This window comes from Camelus bactrianus, chromosome 4 (assembly GCF_048773025.1).
Source record: "Camelus bactrianus isolate YW-2024 breed Bactrian camel chromosome 4, ASM4877302v1, whole genome shotgun sequence".
NCBI classification, from domain to species: Eukaryota; Metazoa; Chordata; class Mammalia; order Artiodactyla; family Camelidae; genus Camelus; species Camelus bactrianus.
Genome location: NC_133542.1, coordinates 29,389,148 through 29,413,444, shown reverse-complemented (window position 1 = coordinate 29,413,444; position 24,297 = coordinate 29,389,148). Strand labels below are relative to the sequence as shown.

At 38.5% G+C, this 24,297-nt stretch overlaps 2 protein-coding genes across 2 annotated transcripts in view; one reads left to right on the top strand and one right to left on the bottom strand.

Moving 5' to 3' along the window:
* The window catches only part of RANBP6 (RAN binding protein 6), a 247,349-nt gene that overhangs the window by 202,463 nt on the left and 20,589 nt on the right, over positions 1-24,297 (bottom strand). The gene's annotated exons all lie outside the window — the stretch shown is intronic.
* Positions 15,850-19,593, top strand: TPD52L3 (TPD52 like 3). The gene is given in 2 exon segments (XM_074361419.1): positions 15,850-16,117; positions 16,120-19,593. Coding segments are annotated over 2 exon segments (732 nt in total). The 3' UTR covers positions 16,584-19,593.

The window sequence follows — 24,297 nt, the reverse complement described above, 5'->3', positions numbered from 1 at the left end:
TATTACCAAAGGGGAAAGGGACTTGGGGGAGAGATAAATTGGGAATATGGAATTAATATACATGGGCTATTATACATAAAACAGATAAGCAGCAAGGATTTACTGTATAACACAAGGAATCATATATACATATATATGTATGTACATATAACTGAATCACTTTGCTACATGCCAAAAACACAGTATTGTAAATCAACTATACTTCAATTTTTAAAAAAGAAAAAGAAGCACTACTCTATAAATAGTAGATGTGAACTAGTCAATTAGTAAATACACAAGTGATTGCAGTGGCGATTTTTGATGAAGCTCATAGGAAAAAAAAATGTAATGGCTTCTAGGCATTTTTATGGACTGAATGTTTGTGTCTCTGCCAAATCCATATGTTGAAGCCCTAACCCTCAATGTGATGGTATTTGGAGGCAGGGCCTTGGGGAAGTAATTATGTTTAAATGAGGTCATGAGGTTGGGGCCATACGATAGGATTAGCATCCTTATTAAGAAGAAACACCAGAGATTTCTCTCTCTATGGAAGAGAGCCCTGCAAGCCAGGAAGAGAGTTCTCACCAAGAATCAAATCTGCTGACACTTTAATCTGGGACTTCCCAGCCTCCAGAACTGTGAGAAATAAAAATCTGTTGTGTAAGTTACTTAGTCTATGGTATTTTTTTACAGCAGCCCAAATTAAGACAATGTATCAAACAATCTTTTTCAGCCTGGAATCTGTTCTCTTTATTTTCAAAGATAGGGGTCCTATCCTTCCTGCCTGTGTAGGAAAGCTCAGGGCAACACACAGGGGAGAGGGAGAGACAGAGATAGAGACTGAGAGAGAATTTGTTAGAGAGAACTATAAATCTCCATGTAGTTATTGAAGGCTCTGTACTAAATGAGGTGGTTGTTTAGGTGGAAGGACTGAGAAATAGCTGGTATCAGTATGAAGTTCCCTGATACATGGAAATGAGCAAATCAACTCTAGGAGAATCAGACACAGAAGATGATCAAGGTCAACATAAACCAATAAGATGCTAGAACAAGACTATAGTAGCATCTATCTAATTGACAGTTGCAGTAGAGATTCCATTACCTAGAGTCAGCACAGCAGATACTGCCGTTTGGGTGTTCACGTGTTACATAAACCCCATAGCTGATATCACAATATTTTAGAAAAGCTGAGTCTGTTTGGAGGAACTACCTAGACAGAAAGGATATAATTTTAAGACTTAAGGCCTAGAGGTTTCATACTTCTGATCTAAATGGAAAATTGTAATAAAACCATAACTGTAATACCCTTAGCCACTTCTTTCTTAAGGTTATTGCTTTCTTAAGAAGTGAGGACAAAACGAGCCACATAGGAATCAAATATCAATAAATACCAAGTTAGACCATGTATTCCATCTGGCTCTTGGAGTAAGGGAATCTCCTTCCTATTATAGGTGGTATCTCTCCTATGCTGATTTCTCCTGCCCTGCTCAAACAATCTCCCAAGTGTGAATCCACTTTATGCTTTCTCTGTTTCCCTAGTTTGAATTAACCTTTTTTTCCAGTAGTGTGAATCTGACTTGAGATATTCATATGTATCGGGTAATCAATCAATTACATCTTCTCAAAGAAGCCTCTTCCAGAGCCTCCTGAAATGCTCCAATCTGGACTAATTGCACTAAATGCTTTGGTGCATAACTATCATTCTGGGATTGTCCTTCAACATCAATCCTGGGAATTCCTTGACCTCATCTGTATCACCTGTTCCACGTACCCTATGTCTTCTTCTTGTTTTGGTGGAGCATATCCTCCAGTAACTTCCTGGGAAGAGGCACATGGTAAATGAAATTTGACACCTTGTATGTATTACAATGTCTTTATTCTACCTTCATGGTTGACTGATAATTTGGCTGAGTATGGAATTCTAGGATAAATCTTGAAGGCACTGCTCTATTGCCTTCTAGATTCCAATATGGCTTGTGAAAAATCTGAAGCCATTCTGATTCCTAGCCCATTGTATTGCATCTCTCTCCTCTCTCCTCTCCTCTCCTCTATGCGTTCTGAAATTTTACAATAATGGACATTACATTGAAACTGATTCCTTTAGTTCTGGGGAATTTTCTTGATTTACTGACAAATTTCTTCTCTCCATTTTCTCAGTTCTCTTCTTCAGAATCTAACATTCAGCTGTTAGATCTGCTAGAATGACACTCTAATGCTCTTTTCTTTTCTCTTTTCTTTTTCATTTCCCTTATTTTTTGTTCTATATTCAGAGATGTTTTCAATTTCATTGCCTAATTCTTCTATTGAGTTTATCATTTTTGTGATCCTAGTTTTCATTTCCAAGAGTTCTTTTTCACTCCTTAAATATTCCTTTTAGTGTTCTCTTCTTGTTTCAAGATTACAATATCTTCCCTTATCTCTATAAAAATATTAATGATAATTTTAAAACTTTTTTCTCCTTCCTACATTATCTCTATTTTCTCCAAGTAATTATTTATGTTTGCATGCTTTGGTATCTTCCTTTCATGTATATAGCTTTCCTCAAATGTTTGATAGTCTTTGGTTGTCTTCTCAGTTAAGAGAGCAGGACTGAAAAGTTAATTGGAAGCTTTGTGTAACTGGGTGGGATTTTCTCACTGTGAGCTTCATCATTAGATATTTTGGAGGACCTCTTTAGTTGGGAACCCCCAATGCCAGTATGTGATATGGTGTGCCAAAAGCTGTCTAAAAGCTAACCTGTCAACCATTCTTCCCTCCACTGTTGCTAATAGAGCACTGATTTTTTTTTTCTTTAGGGTGGTAAATTTGCCCAATTCAAGGTATGAAATATAGTCCTGTGGGAGGAGCTGGATAGTCTATAACATAGCATCCAAAAGGCACAGCAATACATGGCCATGGAGTGCAATCCAGGGATAGTGAACAGAGGTGGCAGGTGGCTCATGATTCCAGGCTATATCTGTCTGTTTGCCGCAAGACTACAGAAAGTGACAGGGGAGAGGGAGGATCAAAGGAAGTAGGCAAAAGGTATCAGTTCCCAAGCACACTGGGGAGGGAAACTGAGGCAAAAGCCCACCCTACAAAAGCAAAAATTAAAGCAAAAATTAGGGGATGGAAGGGAAAGCTACAACTCAGCAATTACTTAGACAGGCAGGGCTCTTGCTGGAAAGCAAGCATTAGGCTGCTGACATTATTGATTAGACTGCCATCATATTCAGGACTGGCTCAGCAACTGGTGACGGCCTGAGTCTAATAGATGGGATCCATTATCTGTAGAAAGCTGGGAAAGCTACTGAGTAACAAGGCAGTGATAGACAACACAAGTAAAACACAGATTAAAGTAACATCTAGAGCATCCTAGAGAGGATAAATGATTCACATAAGGACAATATAGTTAGAGCAAAAGGCTCAGAGCTGATAATTAGTTTTATGTACCATTATGATCATAACTACCATAAAACATGAAAATACTTCCATGCTAGTTTGCAAACAGCAGCTGAAATGAGCCTTCAAAGCATCCCTCTCCCCTCACACCATTTCCTTCTTAGCATCACCGGTGGCCATATCACCTCATGACCTGGCATATGAGAAACCAACAGAAGGCCTTCTGGATCCTATTCCAGCCACTGTCCATTCTGATTGTCAGTGCTCATGCATCATCAGTTGTTAAGTATTTTGCCTTGTTCCTGAGAGGCTTTACCTGCATTGCAAATATAATAACTGCCTACCTGTCTGATTTAATAGATTGTATGCAAATGAACAAGTTCATAAATGTTTCTGTATGAGCAACCCAACTGTTTAGTACCTTTAAGAGGTCTGGTAAAGAATTCTCATCAATAAAAGAGCCTTCCTCACAGGGATATGGGGCAACTTTAAGGCTCTCTGGTCGAAATAGCTATCCTTTATAACCCTTCTAAGGCTATGAGACATCTGAAGTATTTACTAACCAAACAAGGCCCAATAAAACACTTTCAACTTTAAGATAACAAACTCAACTCTGTTAAAACTCCACATCCTTTGATGAACTCACCAAAATGAAAATAGAGTAATTATATATATTTTAAGGCATAATCCATAAGTACAAAGAGATCAAAAGGAAATAACCACTACAAAAATGAAGAAAGCAGAGGGAAAAGTAACTTACTTGGAAAACCTAAGAATTTTGAATCCTAAGCTGGTAGTTGAGAAAGTCAAGAATCAAAGCAAATTACAGCAAAAGGCTCAGAAATTGGGAGCACCAGTGTCTCTGGAAGTAGAAAAAAGGAGGGTGATAGTATGAAAATGGGACTAAAAATATGAAGACAGGTTGAAAATCCAGTTAAGGAATTTATACAATGAAAAATCATTAAACCAGATACTTTCTTTGCCTCTGCAGCTTCAATCTCCAGCCTTTTCCACTTTCTCTACTCTTTTCTTCCCTACTCTGTGCCCTGAAAGGTTATTCTTTACAGACTGCCTTGAACAGGTTCCCTAGCCCTCTGCTTCAGATTAGGTGTGGCAGATGGAAAGCATCAGCCAGAGATAGATGTTCTGATCAAAGGGTGGAAGGGGAGAGGTCAAGATGCTTTTTCCTCCTGCTCCCTCCCACTGGGCCATGGTTTGACAGTGGCTATGTGCTTCTCAAGGGTGTTCTGTAACCATTCCCTTTTGTACCCATTCAGGCCTAGGGATAGTAATGCCTTTCCTGTTGTACCCCTGGATGCACTACTCTTCAACCTTTCCTAAACTCTCTTCAATTATTCATTTTAAGTAAATCATCTATTTTCAGTTAGCATTCAGACTTTGCTGCTACTGAAAATCATTTTTTAAGACACTGTACAAGTTTACCACAATTTGTTCAACCAATATCCTACTGAAGAACATTTAAAGTATTTCTAATCATAGTGGGGAGTCTAACTTCTGGCCAAAAACTTATGTGTAATCTCTCAGGCCTGACCATGGGCAATTACACAGGCTTTACCTGGCAAGTCTCTTGGGAAAAGCTGCCCTCCCACACCAGACTTAGTGCACAGCCAGCACACTACAGTCTTAGAAAGAAATTAATAATCTAGGACACAGGCACTCCACCCAATCAAGCTCTTTCACATATCTGCATATCCTAGCTTAGGCACCTCCATTTGGAGGCCTCTTTATCAGGGGCCTTTTCCCAGACACCTCTGCTGAGACCTCCTTATGAGGGGTAAGGAGAGGAACCTTGAAGACACTTTTCTCTACTGTGACTCAGTACTCAGTGAGTACTATTTTTCCATTCCTATTCCTTTCCCATATTCCTCCCCCCAGCCCCTGAGGCCATAAAATGGCCAGTTATCTAGTTCAGGAGTGCTCCCTTGGCAGAGAGATTTCCACATGTACACTGATCCTCCTGACCCTCGCTGGGTGCTGTTCCCCAAAGAAGAATGGAACACTTTCTCTTGGTTAGCTTCTTGCTTATACTAGAGCAGTAAGGAACGAAAGGGTTTGAGTGTTACTTTCATTTTGGCAGCTCAGCTCTCTCTCTAGCTCAGCTCCTGACACTTTCCTACTAAAAACACTGCTACAAAAAAATCACCTTCCATTATGTATAATTGCTCATATGTGGAAGTATATGATAAAATTAATTGGTAGAAATGCAATACTGGACAAAGAGTAAAGGCATAATTTTGACAGCTATTGCCTAATTTCTCTTCATAGAGATTGTATCAGTTTACTGTCTCCTAACACATGTAAGGGTGCCCTGGGTAAGTTATTTAAACATTCTGAGCTTCAGTCTACTCCTCTGTAAAACAGGCATAAAAACAGTAGCTACTCCATAGGGTCTGCCATTAGGATTGAATGACTTATTATAAGTTAACTGTTTAGAATAGTGCTTAACTATTATTATTGTCATTATTATGTCCTTATACCCTTGACAACACAGAATGCCATTTTATTTTTGACAATGAGATAAAACATGGTATTTCGGTGTAGCCATAATTTGTATTTCACTTAATATGAGTAAAGTAAGAATTTTATAATACGTTAAAGGACAAGGAAGCTCTAGATACTGATGTAGAAATACCGATGTGGAATAATTTCCAAGAAGCCTTAGTAAGTAAAGAAAACAAGAGGCAAAACAGTACAGTAGGCTAACATTTCTTCATAAGAAGGTGGAAAAATATCATGCATACATATTTGTTTATATGTGCATAATACAGCTCCAGAAGGATACACTTGAAAATGGTAACCCTGGATCCTGGATTGGAGGGGGTGGGGGGCAGGCAGGGTAGGGCAAGGATCGGAGACTTTTTATTGCACATCTTTTTGTACCTTTTGAATTTTGCGTCTTGTGAATGCTTTACATATTCTCCCATCACCACATATGCACACACACACACCAAAACAATTTTTTAAATAAAAATGCTTTTAAAAATATTTTTATATCACTGTAAAAGAATGCATGTTTAATGACATGAAAACTGTTCATGATAAACTGTTAAGAAAAAAAATGTTATAAAACAGAAATGTATATATAATCCATATCTAGTAATCACATATGCACAGGGAAGAAAAAAAGCCTGGCAGGGTATAATCAAGCTTTAATAATAATTATCTCTGGATAGTGGATGTAGCAGTCATGTTTATTTTTCTTTCTGTGTTTTTTCATATTTTCCAAATTCTCTGCTTGGAAATCTAGCAGTTTTGCAAAAAGAAAAATGTTAGCTTTAAAAGGATATTATACATAGATTAAAAAAAGACCTAACAAAATAAACACATAACAACATAAATAAATCTCAGACATAATTTTAAATAAAAGAAGTCACATAAAAAAGAGTGTTTATTATATGATTCCATTATAGGCTGTTCAAGAAGAGGTAAAATTTACTGATAGAGGCCAGATTAGTGACTACTCACGTGGGAGGAACAGCTATGATTGGAAAGGGGCATGAGAAAGTCTTCTAGAGTGTTAGAAATACTCCATGTGTTGATCTGGGGGGGGTGGTTATATGGGTGTGTACATATGTACAAATATCTTGAGTTATACACTAAAAATCTGGCCACTTTATATAGACTGTATCTCAATTGTAAAAATTAAGTCTCACAGGATATATTTCTAGACAAATACACACAAAGATATTATGCCATATCTGAAGAGTAAAATAACGAGGATGTTCTAGGGAACATGCAATGGTAGAGTACACAGGATGAACTTTGCAGTCAGACAGGCTTAGGTTTGAACTCCAGCTCTGCCACTTATTAGTTCTGTGAATCTGGGCAAGTTGCTTAACCTCCATCTGTCTCAGTTTCCTTACCTGTAAAAATGGGAACAATAACAGTACTGACCTCATAGGATTATTGTAAAAGTCAAATGTGATAATGCAGATGAAGTGCTTAAAAGAGTATGTGGGTCATAGTAAGTATTCAGTAAAAATTTCTTCTGCTGCTAATAGTAAATGTAGAAGTTCTTTGTCCATGCGTGAGCATCCACTCACACACACATATGCACGCATGCACATACACACAGACACATGACACTCACACAGATTCTCTACAAATGCCTCTATTCCACTAGCCAAAATTACCAAGAAACAAAAGCAAAAAGAAAAGAGACTAACAGCCAGTGTTACACCATTTCCATGAAAAATATAAAGTATTAGACAAAAATATTTTAAAATATACATATTTGATTAGCATAAAACATTTTGTGAAGCTTCAAATGAAATTTTCAGAAATCCCAACAGCAAAAGAACATATTTCAATATTCAAAGTCAGTAGCCAAAATTATCACTTAGAATTTCAAATAGAGAACAGGAAAATGCATCAGAAAACTGACATACAGGTTGGTAAAAGCAATTGTTTCCCCTTATTGGAAGTGTTAAGATCAATCATTAACTATGCAGTGAAAAAAATCTTCATTTGTAATACTAATAAATGCTGAAACACACCCTCGAATTCTTTTGCTTGGGCGAAAGGGAAGAAAACAGTAATAATTCTTTTTCATAGATTATCCTTCAAAGGAGTCTCCTGTAAAGGATTCTTATTGGTGGACAATGCAAATTTTAAAAGGAAGTACAGTATTTTAGAGATAATTCAAAACTCTAAGAAACAATAAGACAAAGATCTTCCCATGTTCAAAGTTTAAAACCCAGGTTATTTGTGATTTTTGTTTTATCACTAAAGACCAATAGTTTAATTTTCTGAGTTAAACAGAGACAAGAAGACATGTATAATAGAAATACACAAATTTCATGTTAGTCAATAATATCAGTAATAGTTAAAACCTATATCCTACTTCCTCCTCTGTGCCAGACACTGCTTTAAGTGCTTTTTACGTATCTACCATTTTAGTAAGGTAGATACTATCATTATCCTCACTTTACAGACAAGGAAACTAAGGAATAAAGGGATTAAGTAACTTTCCCAAGTCACACACTAATAAATGACAGAGCTGTGATTCAAATTCAGTCTTCCAACTCCAACACTGATGTTCTCACCATTTAGTCATTTAACTAAAGATACTAAAATTATGTAAACTCAGTGATAAGTCATGTTGATAGCATGTACCCTTGATATAATGTGATGAGAATGGCACTCTCCTCCGTGGTTATCCTCCCCCAAACATCAGACAAACACAAACTGATAACCATTCTACAAAATACTTGCCCAACACTACTCAAAACCATCACAGGCCAGAGGAGCTAAGAAGGCACTAGGATTAAATGTAATAATGTACTGTGGGTAGTATTCTGGAATAGAAAATTGACATTAGGGAGTAACTAGTGAATTCAAATTGTGGAATTTCGTTAACAGTAAAACACTAATGTTGGTTCCTTGGATGTGACAAATGTAGAATGGTAATACAAGATGTTAAGAGTGAAAACTAGGTGAGGGGATACAGGAACTCTCTGTACCATCTTTGTAACTTTAATGCAAATCTAAAACTATTCAAAAATCAAAAGGTTATTTCTTTAAAAGTATGTAAACAACTATTTTGATTTTTATCTTCACCCATCCCTTGAGGTATTTCTTGGAGAGGCATCCAACAGACAAGCAGCCAGTGTCAGAAAAACACAAGAAGGAAACAAATGAGAGGTTTTCTTTTCCGGGCCAGAGAACTAACCCTAGGCAAAGAGGGTGGGTTTTATCTTACTGCTCGTGGAGAAAGACCTCTGGAATCCAGCCAAAAGACCTTAAAGCAAATGAAAATAATATGTATTTATCCATCTCACTTTCACCAACAAAGATGTGATTTGTTTCCTACCCCCAAACTAAGGACATTTTAAAAGTTGGATACTGGCAATTCTAAGTTGTATTTCAATGTTTCCTGTTTATTAGAGTTACTAATATACAAAATAGATCCTTCATACACTCTTTCCAGGCACCAAACGCAACTATGGGGTTTTATTCAGTAATATATTGATACTTTGGAAAACCAACTCTGACTAAACCCTGAGATGACAGCAGGAAGTCCTCTCTCTTAACTCAAGGAGAAGCCCCAAGCTAGAAAGGAGTGGAGGAAGGCTTTTGTAACCAGATGACTCCAGATAGGTGGGCAAGAGTTTGCCAAGAAATAAACATTCCAGGCAGAAAGAGCAACATGTGCAAAGGCCTAGATATAAGAGAACACAGTGAACTTGAAGTTTTCAAAACTTCACTAATTTATCCCTGGAGTATAAAATGTATTATGGGAAGTGGAAGAAATGAGCCTGGAATGATAACATCTTAAATATGTTTCAGGATATATTTCAGAAGAGAAAAGTCTACTGTGAACAAATATGAAGTCACGTGTGCAAGAAAACGTTACGTACATGTGCAGGAACAGACTTGAGACAGGCCTGAAGCCTAGAGTGGTATACCAGGGAAACTGACCTTCAAGTCACTCAGTGTCTGAGTAAAGTAAAAACTTTCATAAGACTGTATAAATATGTTGTGGCATATGCATACCATGGGCTACTGTACATCAGTGAAAATAAATAAGTTACAGCACTACCACCAACATGGATGAATCCTAAAAACAGTGAGCAAGTCAGAGAAGAATACCTAATGTATGATTCCATTTATATAAAGTTCAAAAAGGTGACAGATATTAACTAGATTTATTATGTTTATCATTTTGCAATAAAGTTGACCTTTGAACAACATTGGGGTTAGGGATGCCAACCCCTGAGCAGTTGAAAATCTATGTACAATTTACAGCTGGCCCTACATACCTATGGTTCCACATCCATGCATGCAACCAACTATGGATTATATAGTACTATAGTATTCATTTACTGAAAAAAATCCATGTATAATTGGACCTGCATAGTTCAAACCCATGCTGCTCAAGGGTCAACTGTATATACAAATATCATATCATTATATCATACTGAAACTGTTATGTGTCAATTATATCTCAGTAAAAAATAAAGTTCAAAGACAGGCAAAACTAAATAATATATTATTTATAGATACATACATAGGTGGTAAAAACGTATTAAGAGAAAAAGGAATGATTACCCCAAAATTTGGAGTAGAGGGGAAAGGAAACAGAATGAGAAAGACATGTATCAAAGCTTCAGAAACACTGGAAACATACTATTTGTTAGTTGAATGGTAAGTATATTGTTATTTCTAATTTTTAAGTTTTATATATACTTTTGTATGCATGATACATTTCAGAATTTTTAAGAAAGATAATAAAAAGTTTAAAAATGAGTTTTAAAAAAGAAGTGGCCCTAGGTTTACAGATTAATATCCCAAATTTGCAACTTAATAACTAAGTGACCTCAGACAAGTTATTTTCTGTGCAGCTCAGTTTCCTGATCTGCAAAAATGGGGAAACTGAGTCTCATAGAGATTAACAGTACTTCTAATACCTACCTCTTAAGATTATTATAAGGATTAAATGAAATAAAATAAGTGAAAGCTCTTAGAACAATTCCAGGCACATAATACGCAGTTAATAAACATTAATGTTTCCATTATTTTTATTATTATAGCAGATATTTAATAAGTGCTAATTTCCCTTCTGTCCTTTCAGAAAGAGAAGAGGAACCAGTACAAATGAAGGTCCATTCTAAATTCCAAGAAGAATCAAGAAGAGCCATTAGCGTTTATAGCTTGCTGCATTAGTACTGTATTTCTTCAGTTCTATATTCACATTTTGTGGCATTTTAATGGTCCTAAAATTGGGATTGCATGATTTAATCAGTGTGATTTCATAAAGGTTTTTCCCTCCTAGAAACCTCTTATTAAAATGAAGATGTGGCTTACAATTGATTGTGTCTCAGAATCAAGGAAATAAAGAAATTATGCTGTTGCCATAGCAGGCATGACAGTTTTAAGAGAAGAATAGATAAGCAACTAGGGGGTAGAATCCAGGCCTTGGATTTTTTGTGTTACAGCAAATCCACCACCTTTGGTCATAACCTTTAAAAGATTGTGAGTTTTCTGTTAGTAACCTGATTGTCCCCAGACCTCTGCAGCCTATGGATATAAGTGAGTCAAACTGCTTTGACCCCCACATTTTGCTGGTTCTAAACCCTTAGTGCTAAGCTTAGGACTTAGATGATCAAGACTTAAGTACCACCACCCCTAAGTCTCCCCAGTTACTTCTTGGAGTCCTCAATGTTCAGGAACTGCCCTCCATATGCCTTTAATCTGGTCTCTGTAAATGTCCAGTCTGTGCCCCATCCTTGAGGGAAAGTGTATCCCCTGGTACTCAAAATGTGAACATCCTCCAGATAAATATTCCTGCTTAGTTAAGAGTCAAGTAATCTGGGTCCCTAATAGACATTTTAACAGCAGCCTATGCTTTTGTTGAAACTACATGTAATTCAGGAAGTGTGTTGGTTGGGGAGGAGAGTGATGGTGAGAAGCAAGTCTCAATCCTGTGTTTTTACAATTCCTTGTTCCCTTTTAAGGAATCCTCCTAATTTCTAGATCCTGACTAGAGAAAAATACCAAACTCTGGGTTCCCTGGCAGCACACAGCCTATTCCCACCAGCCCACAACTGATCAAATCTTTCTTAGCTCATGTGATAGCTTCACCCACATTCTTCTCTTAGATGACTTCACACTGTTGCCCCTAGGACTTTTTTCCTAACATGCTATCCTCCAACATGCAAGAAGGGGAAAAAAAGGCAAAAGTTCTGGGAAGGGAGAATCTGTTCTTCCAACTTTCCTCATCTAAATGGAAAAAGGGAATGAGAACACCTTCTGTTCATACTGTTCTTCTTAATATTGCCTTTTATTTAGTTTATTTCTTGGGCTTCTTTGCCCTTTATCTTCAGTTAAGAGGGCAGTTTCTAGTTCAGGGTCTGGGAAAATTCTTAGAACCACTAGTGTTTCTGTAAGCATCAAAGGAAAAGTCCATTCTCCGGAACAAAATCGTGTTTAAAAAGCCATTCTAACCTTTGTAGGTCTTTATATCTACAGCCTTCATGTTTCCAACAAGAAGAATATTCATTTTATCTAGGGAGGTTCCTATACCTTTTGATCATTTTCCTTTCCCTTCTATCTCCCCACCTCCCTGTCGTTCCTCTTCTTCTACCTCTGAGGACCTACATACAGAATTCCCCCTAACAAGCCCCTTTATCCATACATACCATCTCAGGCAGGTGAACACTTGCAGGGAGAAGGATACTAGTTCTTCAGATTCAACTAGATTCTGAATTTTAACTCCATCCCCCCGGGGGAAACCGCCTGCAATTATATACACCACCAAAGAGAGTAAATAACTCCAATTTAATGATAAGCTCCAATTTAATATCCTGATAGTATGTTTGGGCTTCAGAGAGGAAAATCCTATTCTGTAATATATATAAGTAGTATTTTTTCAGTTAATTAGTCCATGTAGAAAGGCTGCTGAAAGGAAATGTCATTCTGGTCCTAAATGAAGATCAGGTCACCTCAATATGAGGAATTCTTATCAATAACCCTTGCAGCTGTAAACTACAGCAAACATTCCCATTCATGCTAGAGAATATCTATGGGGAGGGTGCATATATTATTGATGGAGCTGGGCTATGATGTGAGATAGTAGTGAAAATAATCTGCAAACTGAAATCAAATATAATATTATGGTTTTCCACAGGAAAAGCCCAACTACTAATTTTCCCCTCCTACTCTTGAAACATTCTGATTGGATTAGGTTTTCAACTATATGCCTTATTTTCAGGCTCAATTGAATATTTAAACATTTTTCCTAGTATTCAACTAAAATGAAGAAAATATTAATGGTAGTAGTTCTGTCATAATAGAAATAAAGCCCTAGAGAATTCGATATGGTTAAATCTAGCAGTGCAAATGAGTGGACTACAGGGTGAGTTGTCAGTTCTTTAGAAGCAATCTGAACCACTGATGCAGATTATTTTACTTTAGATGTAATCAGGAAGCTCCATATTGAACTTTTATAACAGAAGAAGTAAAATGGTTAAAACTGCTGACACTGGTACAAGTCCCTAAACATTTCTAGACTCAAGCATCAATTACTACAATCTCACTTCTTCCATCCCCAAACTACCCAGACCTGGTGAGAGGTATGGCTTTGCATTTACACTCAATTTTCAATAATTTATTTATAAAACATAACATTCAGGTTTCTAAACATTAATACAATTATCATTTTGTTGTATCATTTACATTTATAAAGGATTGACATAAATCCATCACCCTTACTATAAAAATAATTCAAAGTTAATTTTTTACTAAAATGGGTCAATAATGTCTTCCTTGGAAACAAAAGACAGCAAACCATTGTAGGATTAAAAATAATTTTCAAGCTCTTTCTCCATAAGTTACTGAATCAAATATTTTGGCTGTTTTTAGTACCTAAGTGGCATCAAAAAGCTTTCAGTTCCAGATTAACAGTTTTGTGAGCCTTTCTCTGTAATATGGATTATTTCATTGTCCAATCTAGAGACATGAGGTTCTAAAATCATGGGGCAATAATTTGTTATTTTATACCATAAGAAGATAAGTTTATTCAAACAGTTGGTTAGAATTACTATAAATTACGTGAAATTTCATTTGATCTATGTTTTCAAGATACATGTGTTTGTTTTGTTTCAAAACAAAACAAAATTTATTTGTTTGAAAACAAAACAAAATTTGTTTCAAAATATGTGTTTGCTGAGAGAACCAGGTCAATTTTGCTATGAGGGAACTCATTACTCCACCAAAAAGAATCAAAGCTTAACAGAAGTTTTCATACTTTGAACTGAAGGGCGAGAAAGCATAGAAATAAGAAAACAGGCAGTGAGGTTGGTGGCTGAAACAATTCAGAGAAGTATAATCAAGTGCAAGTTCAAATCTGGTGATTTGGAATCTCAACTTGGAATAGACAATGTGTGTTTCACATTAGTTGGCTTATTTCAGAACCTTCTTTACCCTTCAACCAGTTTTGAAAGAAGACTATTGGTTTAGAGCAGAACATTCCTGAAACTATCAGTGTTTCTGCAGGCAATGGAAGAAGAGTCTACCCTCTGGAACAAAACAGTTTTTAGGCAGTCCTTGCTGCCCTTTTCAGGCCAGCTGCCCTTTATGCATATAGCCAAATCCCTCATCATCCTTCATGTTTCCAATAAGGACAATCCTCATTTTTTAATCTAGGGAGGCACATACTTCAAGATAAGAAAATAATAACTACTGAGTATATGAAAGGGTTATTTAGTATAAATCCAAAGGTCTGAAGTTGGTTTGGATTTCCAGCTAGATGCTTCATTGTAGCTACACAAACATGCGTATAGCAAATTGCTGAAATTTGCTGAGGATTGTATCAGCTTCAGGAAGATCATGCTTGCAAGAACTACAAGAATATCCAACAAAACCACTAAAAACTAAGATTTGCTCAAGGCTATTCCCTGGGAAAGGGCAGCCAGGCAATGAGCTAAGTGATATCTGACCACCTGCCCTCAACGGATTGAAGTCCTGATTTTTCCACTGTACAAATTACCAGCTCTGAATAGAAACAAGAGGTATGGTGGGCTGGCATCTTGACAGTTCCTGCTAAACTATTACTACTTTACTGTGAAGAGTACCTCCCACAACTGATAATCATTTATGTGGGCAGGCATGCCTTCGGAAATGTAAGTGGATGCTTGGAAAAGAAAGAAAATGCAGCTACAATACTGAACAACCATGCATCGTCCATTTGCAAATGTCTTATTTTTTCTCTACTAAATTCTCACAGTACAGCAGCCTTTGCTTTTATTAAGCTTAAACTTGACACAACTATTATGGATTTACCCATTCTCCTTCCTTTTCTCTCTACAAAATAACAGGGAATTTTGACTGGTCAGACTCACTTTCTGAGTTCTGCTATCCCAAGTCTCTACCACTGTTGATACTTCATGCCATGGGAGCACCGCTGGACTTAAAAGAGCTTTGAGGAGCCTTAAATACAGTTTATGAGTGGTTCTAAGAGTTTCTCAAGCCCCTTTGGGAACCTGGGAGGGTACGAGACCAGGAGTTCTTGACTCCCTGTCCCACTTTGGGGAAGTTTTAATTTATTTTATGTATGGGGCTTTGTCATAAATTTCTGTTAGCACAAAAAGTTCAACTGATTTTCTGGGGTTTAAAAATGGCAGTGTGGTAGAAAGAGGTCCGAAAGGGGAGTCAGACTTGGTTCGAAGGTTGTCACCTACTGAGACAGAGGGAAAACATACCTCTCCTCCCTGATAACTGGCGGCAGTACCTACCTCACCAGGACGTTGTGATGTCGAAACTATGAGTGTGGGAGGCACAGTGGCTGAGCACGGGTTCCACCCTCTGCCGTCTTCAGGCCGGAAGTCCTACCTCCGTGACCCCAACCCAATCCTAACCCTCCATCCCACCCTCAATCCCACCCAGAAGTGGAACCCGTGGACCAAGACATCCACTCCACACGCCAGGACATCGACCCACCGGCCAAGATATCTTTCCACCGGCCAAGATATGGATCCATCCGACCCAGAGTCCCACCCCACCAGCCAAGAGTCTGACCCTGCAGACCTAGACTTTGACTCTGTTGACCAAGATTATTTCTCTTCTGGCCACAAGTTCGACTCTCTCTACCAAGAACTGGACCTGGACTCTCTTAATGAAGATCTTCTTTCTCAGTCTATGCCAGGCGCCATGACAGTGACCTCTGTGGGCACATATGAATCCCACTCAATTGCCAAACTAGAGGATCTCACAGAGGCCATGCAACGGGAGCTCAAATCTGACTCACTAAATTGGAGGCAGAAATTGTAACCCTACACCACGTGCTGGCAGCCAAAGAGAGACAGTGCATGGAGCTTAAGAGGAAGCTGGGCCTTACGGCCTTTGCGGAACTGAAGCAGAATCTGTCCAGGAGTTGGCATGATGTTCAAGTCTCCAACGCCTACATGAAACAAAAGACATCAGCTTCCCTGTCCACCATGGGCTCTGCCATCTGCAGGAATTTTGGAGACATGAAGAAGTCAGCCACATTCAGATCCTTTGAAGGTCTGATGGGGACAATCAAGTCCAGGGTCGCAGGTGGCAGAGAGCTTGGCAGTGACTGTCTTCCTTTCTCAGTGAGAAGTGGGGATGATCCACTCCCAGTTTCAGGGAGTACAGACAACCGGCTCCCGGTTTCAGGGAGCAGGACTGATCCAGTTCCAGGGAGTAAGGAAGATCTACTTCCCTTTCTGGAGCCAGAATGAGCTTCCTCATAACCCTGCCTGGCCACCTAACCAGTGCAAGAACTCCTTTCCCTAATCCCAACTGCACTCTGCCCATCAGAAACAAGCAACCAAACCACAGTGGTAAAGTTAATTCAGGAAATGGACAGAGTTCAGTTTTGAGAAATTAAAGCCTATTTGTATACAAATATTTGCTGCTGTTGAGATAAAGAACCCAACATTTTGTACCCAGTTATTTTACACTAAAGTTTGTAGGTGAAATGTGTCACTATACTAGCCTTCCTGGGGTTGCATTTAAAGGGACAGGACAATAGTTTCAGAGGGATTTTAGGACAAAGCTAAAACTCCTTTTTTTGAAAACCAGTGTATCAGAAAGCCAAAGCAGGTTTCTGTTTAGAACTAGGAAAAGGTATGAAATAATCTGTAATTTTATCCCCTCCCTACTTCCTTCCTTCCTTCCCTAAATCTCAGAAGGAAGCTTGAAAGCTCTACCTGGACTATGATTTTTGTTTTAAAAAGATGATCAAGAAAACTGTTTTTTTTTTCTCTGAGACCCTCAGAAAGGGGGAAAAATATTTTTTTTTAGGATAAAGCAGAGTTTAACAGCTTTATTGAGAAATAGTGCATATACCATAGAAGTCATTCATTTAAAACGTACAATTCAGTGGGTTTTTATTTAATTCACAGAGTTGTGCAACAATGAACACAATTTTAGAACATTTTTGTCACCCCAAAAAGAAACTCCATAGTCTTTAGCTATCACCTCCTCTTTCCTTTTGGCATCCCCTCACCAACTCCCCAAGCCCTGGCAAACACAAATCTACTTTTTTCTATCTCTATAGATTTTCCTGTTCTGGAAACTTCATATGAATGGAATTATACAACATGTGGTCTTTTGTGTCTGGCTTCTTTCATTCAGCATCACATTTTTCTTTTCTTTTCTTTTCTTTTAACATTTTTTATTGATTTATAATCATTTTACAATGTTGTGTCAAATTCCAGTGTTCAGCACAATTTTTCAGTCATTCATGGACATATACACACTCATTGTCACATTTTTTTCTCTCTGAGTTATCATAACATTTTGTGTGTATTTCCCTGTGCTATACAGTGTAATCTTGTTTATTCTACAATTTTGAAATCCCAGTTTATCCCTTCCCACCCTCCACCCCCCTGGTAACCACAAGTCTGTATTCTCTGTCTGTGAGTCTATTTCTGTCCTGTATTTACGGTTTTTGTTTGTTTCTTTGTTTTTGTTTTTGTTTTTTAGATTCCACATATGAGCGATCTCATATGGTATTTTTCTTTCTCTTTCTGGCTTACTTCACTTAGAATGACATTCTCCAGGAGCATCCATGTTGCTGCAAATGGCATTATGTTGTCGGTTTTTATGGCTGAGTAGTATTCCATTGTATAAATATACCACTTCTTCTTTATCCAGTCACCTGTTGATGGACATTTAGGCTGTTTCCATGTTTTGGCTATTGTAAATAGTGCTGCTATGAACATTGGGGTGCAGGTGTCATCCTGAAGTAGATTTCCTTCTGGATACAAGCCCAGGAGTGGGATTCCTGGGTCATATGGTAAGTCTATTCCTACTCTTTTGAGGAATCTCCACACTGTTTTCCATAGTGGCTGCACCAAACTCCATTCCCACCAGCAGTGTAGGAGGGTTCCCAAAAGGGGGAAAATATTAATAGACTAATTGCTACATAATACTATGACTTTCATAAAACTTGATTTTTTGAAGCTCCTAGTTAAGCAAATTAACTTTAGCTTCAATTTAGGAGATTGTTAACTACTCTGGACTCAAGCTGAAATTGCAACTTTATTTTGCCTTGTACTTTATAACCTTTTTATATATCAAAATGAGGGTTTTATAACTTAATCCCTGTGGCAGCATGTCTCTGCCACAGCAGGGCATGCCACCTAAAAGAAAGAAAATTGTTTCTCTGTTCTGCAGCAATTCCTAGTTAGTTATCACCTCCAGCTGAAGGACTGGAGGGATAACAGCCTAGCCACATTCTAGAAAGATAAACTCCTGTCTTAAGTGACATTTCAAAACAGAATGTCCATCCCCTATAATTCTGGCCATTATGTCTTTGAATAGACCTAACTGATTATACATCACTGGTCATGTTGACTCCAAGTTTGCCCTTATTTATAGCTAACCCCAATGGAGAAGGAAACAGAACCCCACACTCAGGGGACATCAGGATAGTAGCACCCTGTAGGAATCTGTTTTGGGTTTGTTTGAACTTTCTTATATCTGATTTTCACAGGAGCTATGTTTTGGGGTATTTTTTTTCTCTTTTCCATTTTCAAAACGCCAGGACCTGGTAGCTTTTTTCATTCCTCCAGTCACACTGCCTGAGTTAAAAATTTGTGTCTTATATTGGCTTTTAGCAAGGGGACTAGGATTTTATTTGCTTGGGTGTATATACTGATAATGCCTCACTGCCTAAAGGTAGTCCCTACAGCCTAAGAAGGTGACCCTGTTTTGTTGATTTTGAACGCTCCTCCTATATTCCCTTGGTTTTCCTAAAGCAAAACCAAATACCACTATAAACGCAAAAGCACTTGATAAACTGTAAATTTACTGATATAAAGTCCACAGATTTCTGAAGACAAAGTTTTGCCTGGATTAAAATAAGATGCTCAACTATTTTACATTTTGTGTTTTAATTTGCTGTGGTTTTCTATGCTGAAGAACTAGACACAAACTTGCAGCATGCATGAAGCCAAAGTAGCCCAACAGGCAAATGCTTTGACCCCATATTGCAGAAAGCCTTGTGTTAGACAAAATCTCAGGCTGGCATCATGGGCCAAACCCAGAATATGTTCTATTTTATTTAGTCATTCGAATAAATGCAGTAACAGTTTCCTCCAATAAATCCTCAACTCCTTGAGAGCAGTAAAGAACATAACTATTTTTGTTCATCATTGTATTCCCACACCTGCCTTAGGGTAGATGTTCAATAAATACTTGTTGAGTAGTTAATGAAGGAATCAGTATCACATACTTCAGACATCAAATCTTGGATCCAAGAGATTATCAACAACATGAACTTGTTGACAATTTCCTCCTGCTTTTGAAGCATTACATTTCCCTACTCAAAGACAATTTGAGACCCTACTATGTGTCAGGCACTGTGCCGGGCTCTGAAGGCACAGAAATCAATTAGACATGGCCTGTGCTCTCTAGAAACAGATTTTCAAATCATTACAATTCATTGCAGTAGGTGCTAAAGTAGAGGATATCTGTAAAGAAAGGGTGTTCAACTCTGCCTTGGTAGGTCAGAAAAGAATACAGAGAGGCAGAAAGTCGTAGAAGACAAGTAGGAATTTGCCAGACATACAAGAAAAGAACATTCCAGACAATATCCAGAGGAACTAAGTCATGAAGGAATGTAATAGAATGGCATGTTCCAGGAAATACCAATAAGTCATTGTGGCTAGAAAGAGAGGGTAAGTGGTGAGAGATGAGGATGGAGAATTAAGCAGAGACAAGACCATAAACAGTCTTTAATGATATCTGATATGAGTATTTAATCCTGTAGGAAATGAGGAGGCATCAAAGTTACTTAAATCAATTTCATTTTTAGATGGATCACTCTGGTCACTACAGAAATAGACTTTGAAGTATTTAAGAGATAGAATCTCCAAGACTTAGGAAACAACTGCATAGGGGAGAGAGATGGATAGATTTGCAAGTTGATAAAGATGTAGAATTTAAAAGACTTGATACTGACAATGCTAGAGCTTTGTTTTCAATTTGCTTTGGCTTTTTTATTGGATTCCTGCATACCTGCATCAGCAGCTATGGACACCAACTAAAATGCCTTATGAGCATGTGGACTCTGGATCAAAGTTTTCCTCCAGATTTTCTTTCTTCCACTTGCTCTACCCTTCCCCTGCATTGCTGACCCTCATTCTCTAGCCCGTCTACCTTCATAATTTGATCAATTCCGCCCATCTAGCCCTATTTGGATTTTGTAACCTAGCCTCAGTCTATTTAACTTTAACTAGAACACTTAAGGATGCAATTTCCAATAATCCTCAGAATATGCAAACCCTCAAAGATGCCCCATCTGATTCAACCTCTGAGAACCACTGGTTGGGAGTGATGTTGGAAAAAAATTCCGAGACTCTCAGTTTTCTTGGTCTTCCATTGCCCATACGAGAAGGGGGTTGGGGTGGAAGGTAGAAACAAGCTTGAAAGTTCTTACTCCCACAGATGATACTCCCCATGTAGCTGGCAAGAATGGAAGCAGAGTACCAAGCCCTTGAACAAGCATCAAACATACCCCACCATATTACAAGCATCACTCCCAGAGAAATTCACCTGCACTTCTGGAGACTACTTTATTCTAAGCTCCAGATTGGAGAGAAATTATATCACGTATCTCCTCTCAGAATGTGCACAGACTGCAGAGAAGTGGGCAGTGATTCAGAACTGTAAAAGTCTTTTGACAGTGCTAGGCAATGTGCTTGATAGCCCTACCTATCAAGGGGAAAATGATGCCATTTGTTGACTCTGATAGGGGATGAGGTCATTTGCATCTGGGCCATGGGATTTCAGTTGTTGCCCATGAACTCCAATGTAAGAAAAAATGGTAAGTACCACTGTATCAACTAAGGCCTCCATGTAATTACTATCTGAGACCACTCCTGCTGACCAGACCAATTGGTGGGAGGCTCAGTGATGCTATGACTTCCAGTGCCTGGAATCTCATTCCCATAAGACAAGTGACAAATGGAAGAATGCCTTCCTGATGATGCACCATAGCCAGCTACTATGACACATTATCATGGCACTTGGTCATCTCTCAGAAGTTACTAAGAAGGACCCTAAAACATTAAAAAAAAAAAAAAAAGTCTGGTAATTCCTGAGAGATCATCTAATAATTTAAAAGTTCATTCCCTGTTTACCTACTATACTACCACCCAAATACATGGCCACCTCAAGAAGAGAAGTGGGTCCTTCCAGAAGTTGAGGGTTTTGGTCACCTCTACCCGAGTCCTGGCTACCAGGTCTCAGACCTATAGCATTAGAACTGGTAGCTAAGTGGAGAAAAAATGATTACTTAACTCAGAGGGATAATTCATAGACCTGGCTGAGCCAAATTTTCTTTTTAGAACATTAGAAGTAAGAGATGAAAAGACTCAGTTAGATTGAAACTGATCTGTACCATCATATAGGTATGGGTTGGGGTTTTTTGTTTTGTTTTTGGAACATATCCAAACACAGATGGTAATCTACTGTAAGGAGACCAGAGCAGTTGTACAGAGAGTTGCCATGTGACCACCTAGCCAGGGCTGAGGGCAGGGTACAATTTCAAAGAAGTGAATGTGAGCTGGGCTGTTATGCCAAAACTTAACCACTACAGAAATGCTCTCTGATACTCCTCAAGTCCCATGTCCATGTCAGAAAAAAAGAGTCATCTGGGTTTTTAAGGTGACAGAAATCACTTACTCCTTTTAGGAAAGTTACAGATCATAAGGGCAGTCTTGGGAACTACTAGGAAAACTAGGGAGACCCTGGTACCCTGGCCAGGGAAGAGGAGAAACCTCTGCTCCTAATACACTGTTGATTTTTATTTAGGAAAGAGTTTATTTGCTTATTCAACAAATATTGAGCACCTACCATGTACCAGGCACAGTTTAGGTGCTAAGGATTCAGCAGTGAGAAAAAGACAAAAGATCCTTGACTTCATAGAGCTTACATTCATATGAGGAAAAAAATTAAATGATAACAAACACCCATGCATCTACCACACAATTTACAACCCAGAATAGCTATTTACCAGAGGCTATGAACACTTTATAAGATGAAACTGATTCCTTCCTAATTAGTTTGGGTTCATAACATGCTTAGCCTCTCCTTGTTTTTCATGTTTTAACTTGATAGTATGGCTTCAAATATCCTAATATTGACTCAGAAACCTGTATTATAACCCAGGCCAACCACGCTTTTGATAAACTGGCTACAAACCTTCAGGGGTTATTACTACTCCTTCAGATACCAAAATTCACTAGAATGACTTACAGAACTCAGGAAAGCCCTACAGTTATGACTACAGTTTTATTATAAAGCATACAAATCAGGATTGACCAAATGAAGAGACACACAGAATGAGATTTGGGAGGAAACCTGAATCTTCCATGTCCTCAGGATGCATCATCCTCCCAGCACATCCATGTATGATTACCAACCTAGCAAGCTCACCTGAGCTTCAAGTGTCCAGAGTTTTTATTGGTATTTCAGTACATGGTATGATTGATTGGATTATTGGCCAAATGGTTGAATTCAATCCCCAGCCTCCTTCTCTCTCTAGAATGTGGGTGGTCAGGCTGATACCATGTGACTCAAATCCCCAGACCTCTAATCACATGGTTGGCTCTTTCCAGCACTGCCAGCCTCCATCCTGAAACTATCCAGGCCCCTACCATGAATAACAAAGACACTCCTATCACTCAGGAAATTCCAAGGATTTAGAGGCGCCTTACGAAGAATCAGGGACAATGACAAGCCAATGTTATTTATTACACAAAAACCAGGCAATAGGAAGCTGCCCTACAAAATGGCCTTTCAAGCTCCACAAACACAAGCAAAGGGCACTGTGCCTCTATGCTAGCCGGTAAAGACTTCTTACAATTCATCTGGTCAACGTTCCTTACCACCACAAAAATCACATGTGATAATTCACAGCACTGCTTCACCAGCCAACATACACCATTCCATAGCTCTTATAGCTTCCAGATCATTATTTACCCCAAATTTCCAAATTCCTGATCATTAGTAACACCCTAGTGGTTGGCACCCAGAAAAGCCACAGACTACCAATGGAGGCGTAAAAAATCAAATGCACCAATGACCATTGGATTGGGGCTGCACTGGAGATGAAACAACTGCTCCACTCAGCCCTGCACAAAACTGGAACATTTCTTCCTTAGCATTCAAAATCTTTATCTGCCCTGTGGAAGTTGATATCTAATTATTCCCATCCCTGCATAGTCATCCTGTCTTCCATTGATCCTTGAGGAGCCTGGTCCATCTAGATCTTTACCCACCTTCACATATTATCTGTCAGGCCCAAAACCTAGACTGGGAAGCCAGAGCACACAGAAGTATTAGACATCTGCTGGTTGGTACCTTGTCCCTCCCCTGTGGTACTTAATACCATGGAGCCATTATGGAGCTGGGAAAATGGTGGTGGAAATCAGCTTCCTGCTGCAAACATGTCCTCAACCCTGGCCAGGGCCTTTCATGAAGCTCTCCTGATGGTGGACAGTTAAGGCAGTTGGGGTGAACTTTGGCAGCAGCCACCCTGGACACCATCTCAGTTATTTCTGGCCTGCTGTCACTCTGAACTCTCCTTCCTCTGTACTCTGCCCTCCCTCTATCTGACTCCAAACCTTTGGCATTCTATGTCCCAAACTTTGAGCCTACCTCTGGCCCTGTGAATTTATTATTCAAACCTAGTGTTCCCATCAAATGGTTCTTACCTTTTCCTAATAGACTTAGTTTGCCCTTTGATCTCTGATTCTTTGTTGCTGTCTAAGAAAGCCTGTTAAGCCCAGCTGAACCTTATAGGAGAGAATATAGTCAACCCATACATTTGAAGTCACCAAAGATTGGCTAGTTTGTAATGTATATAGTTGCCAAGAAGGCAAACATTTATAATAAGAACTAACATTCATAAGCCATTTACTAAGGACCAGAAACTATTCT